The sequence below is a fragment of the Cimex lectularius genome, unplaced genomic scaffold (genome assembly GCF_000648675.2).
Source record: "Cimex lectularius strain Harlan isolate CLEC.00 unplaced genomic scaffold, Clec_2.1 scaffold187, whole genome shotgun sequence".
NCBI classification, from domain to species: Eukaryota; Metazoa; Arthropoda; class Insecta; order Hemiptera; family Cimicidae; genus Cimex; species Cimex lectularius.
Window position 1 is genome coordinate 986403 of NW_019392726.1, and position 7698 is coordinate 994100.

Sequence of the window (7698 nt, forward strand, 5' to 3'; positions counted from 1 at the left end):
ATGTTTTTAATAAAACTGCTGTGTAATAAAATAATAAAGCTACTTTTTAGTTTGGAAGAATTATTTATTTTTATTTGTAGTACTAGGATTTTTGTTTTAAAATTTATGCAGACACTTTGTGTATTCTTGCATTTAAAATATTAATTATTGTTATTTGAATCAAATAATACTATACACTGTCATTTGAGATGGATTTTGTTTTAAACGATTTGTTCTACTGTTATAGTCGCATATGTTTAATTAAGGTGGGCCGGTTTCCATTTCTTCAAAATAAACATACATCTAAACCCTCTTGCCAATACAATCATAACAGACACAGTTTTCAAAATAGTAATTTTTTCTCACCCGACATATTTAAATTGGGACGACCCGAAGGGTTTATACCTCACATATGGTCGGCACGAAACCAAATCATCTGTAAATTCACCATTTTTAAAAATGGACGATAGATGTTCACGATTGGTAGCATTGGACAGTTTGTTCAGGGAGGAGCTGAGTTGGTTCACCCACCTGAGGCCCGGCTCGGGGGACATCGCGATGCCCATGGAGAGTAAAGCAATGCCGCTAAGCAGCGACAAATACCTCGTCACATTCAAGTAAGTATCGACAGAAATTTTTAAAAACGATCTGCTGAGAAAAGCCCCCCACTTTGTAAATAATATTCACTGTCTTGATCTTATCTGATAATCCTTTCCTTTCTGATAAACTTCCCTGACTGGCACATCCCAGGTTTTCCTTCCCACTAAGAGTCCACATACTCCGAACAGATTACAAAATTGAAGTCCCTCACGTCCAAAAATCGCATACATCCCCATCCCCCCGTGGACCCTCACCACTCCTTCCATTTGCTACTCACTCTCATCTTACAATAAGGATCGTACCCTGTATATATTTAAGAATGAATTTCTAATGTTCAAATCTACACATTCAGAAACAGTTTTTGTTTTCACTGACGGATCCAGGTCTGAGGATGGAAGTGGATCTGCTGTTGTCTGTGAGTCACAAGTATATCGTTTCCGCCTACATCACCATTGCTCTAGTTTTACTGCTGAACTCCTAGCTATACTCAAAGCAATTAACATCAATAATGTGTCCCGTACCACCCTAATTATCTGTTCTGACTCACTTTCAGCACTCACCACACTAAAAAACACATTCTTCCTAAACCCAGTCATCTACAATATTCTTGCAAAGTTAAAGCAATATCAAGACGTAGGTGTAGAATTATTCAAATGGATCCCAGGCCACGCTGGAATAACTGAAAATGAGAAGGCGGACCGTATGGCGAGAGAGGCAGCCTTGAGTGGTATTCCTCACGGAGGGGTCCCCTTCAGTGACCTCTGCTGTCACTTTAGGCGGCTCATCTGTGGGGCATGGAAGTTAGAATGGGGTGCCTGCACAGGAAACAAGCTCCTCGCAATAAAGAAAGATGTAAAGAAATGGGAATCCTCTTCTAGACCTTCCCGAAAAGAAGAAACCCTCCTAACCCGGGTTCGAATTGGCCACTCCCGACTCACCCATAGATTCCTCCTTAAAAGAACTCCTAAACCTATATGTCCACTCTGTAAAACTACCATCAAAATATCCCACATCCTAATAGATTGTCCTTTTTCCACCTCTAAAAGAACCCTCCATCAGATTCCCAAAAATCTCCAATCCATACTAAGCAACAACTGAACATCAATAAACAAAATTTTTAACTTCTTAATAGACATCCAACTAATTGATAAAATCTAATATCTCATCCCCTCAACTCTTGTTTCCTTTGCTGGTTCCCCATGTTGGCGGTGTGGTGCGGCTGACTTCTGGCGACGCCCGTGCGCGGCCTCGGGTGCTGGTCGGTCTTGGGCTGGATTGAGGGATGCCTCCCCGGACTCTGAAGTCAAGGAATCTCCAGCGAGCTTAGAGGTGTCGATGGTGACTAGACACCGACCCCTCCTCGATAAAGTCCTGCGCGCAATATTAAGACTAAAAGCATCGGTTACGAGAGATCCGTGGGGTTCCGTTCTTTCAAGGCCTGGGGCTGCCACTGCGCCGCGGTCTGCGGGGGCCTCGCTCTGAGGGGGCCGGGCTGAGCCGTTGACTTGCAAAGACCCAAGGCTTAATAACCAATAAGGTTGCAGCCTTTAATTTATTTAAAAAAAATCCTATCCAAGGCTATAGTCTCACATGCGCTATTAATAATTTATGCCTTCTTCAGACGTTCTTATGTGTTATACTGCTTAATTATGTCATCTTTTAACATAGAAAGTCCTATTGCCGCAGATGACGAAATGCTGAAGCGAGTCTGAAAAGCAAAACCTGCTGTAAAATGCAGACCGGACCAAGCCAGGTTTATGTCCCTTCAGGCGTCAAAACATACAATTGCATGTTTCATCAGTGGTTTGTTCGAAATTAAATGTTTCATGCAATCCCATCATAGCTAGTGCTGATGTCATACCAACACCCCTTGTCAGATATAGTCGTGATGTCTGATGCTGACGAAACTGTAGTTACGTTGTTTCTGGTTTCCTATTCTCTTGTTTTTTTCCGCTAAACGCGTATCGTCGTATAACAATGATATCTCATTCCACGATATCAGGGATATAAGTAATGTAAGGCATAGACAAAACCCACCACTGAAGATGGCGAGAAGATATAAGAACAGGACAAAACAATGAGGACAGACAGATTGACTAATGAGAAACGAACCAATTACGTATATTTTTTATAATTATTCAGAAATCGTGAGATACGGTCTGGTGTGATGTAGATTTCAGATAAACATTTTCTTTATCGTGCCAACGTTTCGATCATTATCGAGATCATCTTCAGCGTCAAAGTGTTTGTCTTCTGTGTAATTGTGCCATTATTGCGTGTCGTGTTGAGAGTGCCCTCTTGCGTGTCGTGAGTATATTTTTTATTATAAAAACAATTTAATGCACAAGAAAATCTCTTAAATATATACTAGATCAGAATTTAAAGAGATGTGACGAAACATACAAAAAAAATTTTTTTTTCAAAGATTATTTTCTTTTAAACTTTTCCATTTTTTCCACTTTTGCATACTAAAAGTTGAAAAAGGCATGACTACAAGCAACGGAAGTCAGGGATGTATGTAAGGCGAGACAAAAACACCCCACTGATGATGTCGTCGGACAAACAGAACCAGTTAGGACACAAACATTAAAATGATCTCAAATGTCCGAATTACATATCCGTTTTTACGATTAAAATATCTTTATGCATAACAAAAATATTGTAGTTAGATCGAGTTTTAAAAAGAAGTAAGGAAGCAAGCGAATGAAGTCCTTTTTTTGAAAGTTGAATTTGTTTTACGCTTTTTCAAAATGTCTATCAATCAAGTATTTCTATATTGAAAATTTTGTTTTGAAATGTGCAATCAAGTCCCTTATTTTGTCATAATTTCCTATATTCCCTGTTTATACATGGCTTATGTGATTTTTATATCATTCATCTATCATTTTATCGTCAACACAACATTTTAAATGAAGGACGTTTTAGCTTTGACTACCTCAACATATTCATAAAAATCTATCTTTGGTCCATAAATTGGCCAGATTTATGTTTTCCATATTGTTGTATTAACAACTTAATTTATGAAATGAACTCGCGAGTTTAATTCCTGATGAACCTGTCGTTGGTCATTTCCGGTCATTTTGATCTGTTTATTCTCTCTGTTTTGGCCGGCCAGAGAAGTTACCGGTTTTTCTTTACGTTCAGTAGTGAGTCTGTGAAATTTTGTCGAATCGGGTCCATTTTGTAAATTTTTAATATGTGTAAGAACTCTCCGCATTTTCTTTGCCTTTCATGAACTTTTTTGTACATGTATATAAACTGAATTCTTCCATTAACGTTAGTCTTTAGGTTTTCTGTATATATTTTATTTATAAAATTGTGATAGCTTATATGTCGTGTTCCATAAATTTTTTTCTCGTCCTATTTCAAAAGTCGCCGGCGTACCGAGAGGGTCCTACATGATTTTCCAATTTTGCTAAGTGTTAGCCAAACTGTTCAGTCCTGTGTCGAGATTTGCAAGAATCGACCTATTAGGTGCCTTTTTGTAATTATTTCCCTTTTTCAATTTTATATTTGATTTAATGCGATATTTTTGTAGTCCTTCAGTCTTTTCATGGTCATTAACCCTAAACTGGATAGCTGTTTCCTTAGCCAACCTATAAGTTGATTTGTTTTTCATTTGGACTTTAAGTTGGATCGAAATTAAATGTTTAATTTCTTCCAATTATTTGCGTTAAATTTAGTAAAACAGTTAAAAACAGATTCTAACTTAAGAGAGTTTCTTGTGAAGTATTATGACTGACCAGGCTTCTGTCTGCTGCTTCCTTGTTTCATGTCATTTTGACTTGTCTACCCTTGCTGTTTTTGTTTGTCATGCGTGCTTTGGATTCTCGACTTTCTTAGTAGTGAGTCAGTGTGATTTATGTCAAATTGAAAGTGTATATTTTCCATACTCATAAATTACGTCAGTAAACTATTATAACCTAACACTACTAACCTAACACATAACCTGACCATTCCTAACCAAAAAAAAAAAGCTTTTGACGTTGGTAAATAATAAAGTCAAATCAAAATTAGCGATGTCCCTCTTTTCTAAAGGAGAAAATATTTTCGGTTTTAACGACCTAACCTCACCGTAACCGAACCCAACCATTCTTAGCCTTCCTAACCTAACCTTACATGACCTACCCATTCCCACTCTTGCCTAGCCGACGCTACAACCCGAAATGAATAACTCGAAAATGGTCATACATAAAAAATTACGCATCAGCCCGTAAGGTATATTTTTACAAGGTTATATTTTTTTATATAAAATAGGTGCACCCCGATATTACAATTGTACATAAATAAGAGTGAAAAAAGCAGTTAAAATATTCACAAAGGTCATAATTAAATATGTGTATTGATTTAGTCTGTATTTAGTCAAAATACGTTATAAATGTATATCGGTCATACAATAAATCCTGAAAAAGAAAACTGAAGTTATTAGATCGATCTTAATCAGGATAAGAGATATTCTTTTTCATTGTGTCAAAACGATTTCGGAATAAATTAGTTATTGTACTTTTTCAAACAGTTCACGGGTTTTTGTAAAAAGTCGGCCAGCACAGTCTGCAGACAATTAAAAAGTAGTTGAAATCACAAAACGGCGATTCACTTTTGGCGAAAGGTTTTCTTTCGAAATGGCCAAATGGCTCCAGGTCATCTGTGGAGAAAATAAATCCGATTTGGAAGGGTGCAGATGGTTTTTGGTATTTTTTTTTGACAGGGGCATCCGACAATTTGATCATTTCATCCCCGAAACGCTAACGTAATACCGCTACACACTCGATACACAATCACACCAATAAATACATTCATACTTATATACATTGATCGCACTCATGCTGTTTGGAAGGTGGAATACTCGATATTCCTCCATCTACCTATTCCCTATAATAAACTAGTCTAGATTGGGGTCGATTGGATACTTTCATAAATATTCCGCCATCGACCCAAGTCAACTACACAGCTCGAGGGGCGATGGGGTTGCCATGAGCCCCTCCCCATTCACTCTAATAAATACACTCACTCATACAAAACACATATTTTGAAGGCTGTCTAAAATAAAAAATTCCCAATTCCCCTAAAAAGCGGAACAGGGGGCCTTGAAACTTTACCGTGTTCGAGAACTCTTCTTAGATCCGGCGGCAGGCCTAGACGCTCTCTGTATGGAGTGAAGGCATGACACGCCTCTATTATGTGGGACACATCGAGCAACCTATCTGCATAAGGGGCACCTGCGCGGGCTTTGGCCCAAAAGCAGGTGCCCGTGTGTCAACCGGGTATGGTCAATCCTCAGTCGGATGAGGACGATCCCTCGTCTCCTGCTCGGGTTCTCTGAGGGCCATCTAACGGTCTTGCTCTTGATACGCAAGAGCCTCTCCACGACCCCGCCCATTGACGCTGCCATCTTCCTTTTATCATATTTTTTATTGCGTGTTCAGCGTCAGGGGGCCTGATGGAGATGGTCCGATCCGGATGGTAGGACGTCCCGGGTTTCGCCGCCTCGTCTGCACATTCGTTACCCTGACTTGCCCGGGAATCCAGACAACAACCTCCGTTTTTCCGTGAGGCTCCAGCTCTGCGTATTTCTCTAACAAGAGCACGAGGAGATGGTTCACAGAGAACCTGTCGCGTATAGGCCAAACAGTTGGTACATACGAGAAAGGCTGAGCCCTCCCCGGTCCGCACCGCCTCGAGAGTGTGCCAAATCGGATACAGCTCTGCCGTGTATACGCTGCAATGAGGGGGCAACGACCAGAAGGTGGCCACTCCCTTGCTATACACAGCACACGCCACACCATCACCGATTTTGGACACCTCTGTCTAAATCAGACGAAAACCGGCGTATCTATTTCTAAGTTCAAGGAACTTAGACTTGTAGAGGTATGGCGGAGTATACGATTTGGATAAGTTCGCCAGATCGTCGCGGACAAGTACGGCCGGAAAGGTCCAGGGGGTGTCGGCCGATGGCCCAACCGAAGCATCGTCCCCAGCGCCAATCCAGTCCTCCCTAGGGGTCGCGTCCGCGAGCTTTTTTGTATTGTCACGGTTTATACATGGATGAAAATTACTATCACGAAGATAAATAGGAGGCGGATCGTTAATTTGAAGAGCTTGCATTTGATTCAAACACGAGGGTAATATTGTTATAAAAACATGAAATTTTTAATAAAAATAATGTCGGACGTAAAGGGAAATAACACGTACGACCACTCTCAACAAAAGTTTCATGCATTACAAAAAAGGAACATTATTCGAGATATATAGTACAAATTCGATTTGCACAGAACTAATTTAAATATTATGTATATAAATTATGTAACTTATAGGGATTGTACGTCCATTGCCCAAAAAATTTTATTCCCCATTCCATGAATATGAGTTTTGTTAAAATCCATCAACCAATTTATTCTCCGTATATTTTTCTTTATATTTTAAAAAGGTTAAAATAAGTTCAATTTTTCCTTCGAACTTTCAGGTTGTCGAAGGAGGGCGCTCTCATAAAAACAAGCGACAATGATCTCGCCAAGACCGGCCCCGACGAGGCTAAGAAGGCAGACGACCTGCCCAAGAACGTTATGGACGTTTGGAGGAAGCCGTACGGATGGTTCTTTCTCCCTGGTGAAAAAATACCCATAGTTGAGTGAGAGCTCAGCAATGATGATCTCCCGAAAAATTCCAAAGTAAAATGTAAAAAAAAAAAAATCCAGCTATACAGTGCCCTAATGGCCGAATAATAAACGTTACTACACATTATTTCAATAATACTCGCTTTTTCTCTCTCACTCACACTCTTTTCGACTTCACATTTTCTTACACACTCTCTTATTCTACCATTCGTAACTTCTAAACATATTTTATTAATATAAGAAACATATAAAAGCATTTCTCTCGTTAGATTATGTTCAATCATACTCTATACATCAATAATATTTAAAAATATATGTAGACGGTGGGGCTGGAGTATTCGGGATGAATCCGAAGACCAAACTGACGGTAAACCTACAGAAATATGCTACACGTTTCGAGTCTGAAATGATAGCGATTGAACAATGCGCCAGAGAAATAAAAAAGCTAGGAATACATTCCCGAAAGATAGACGTCTTCTCTGACGGTCGGGGAGCAGTAAAGGCA

At 39.5% G+C, this 7698-nt stretch overlaps 1 protein-coding gene across 1 annotated transcript; it reads left to right on the plus strand.

The window, feature by feature from the left end:
• Window positions 1–206: 206 nt before the first annotated feature.
• LOC106669447 lies at window positions 207–7329 on the plus strand. Its single transcript, XM_014398939.2, has 2 exons — window positions 207–596; window positions 7043–7329. Exons 1-2 carry the CDS (start codon window positions 439–441, stop codon window positions 7209–7211), a joined length of 327 nt encoding a protein of 108 aa, XP_014254425.1. The 5' UTR covers window positions 207–438; the 3' UTR covers window positions 7212–7329.
• The last annotated feature ends 369 nt before the right edge of the window (window positions 7330–7698 follow it).

Bases quoted from the DNA above. Each gene is read 5' to 3' on its own strand.
- LOC106669447 (XM_014398939.2), top strand. From the start codon at position 439: ATGGACGATAGATGTTCACGATTGGTAGCATTGGACAGTTTGTTCAGG. The intron at 597-7,042 runs GTAAGTATCGAC...TCGAACTTTCAG, and splicing joins AAATACCTCGTCACATTCAA to GTTGTCGAAGGAGGGCGCTC.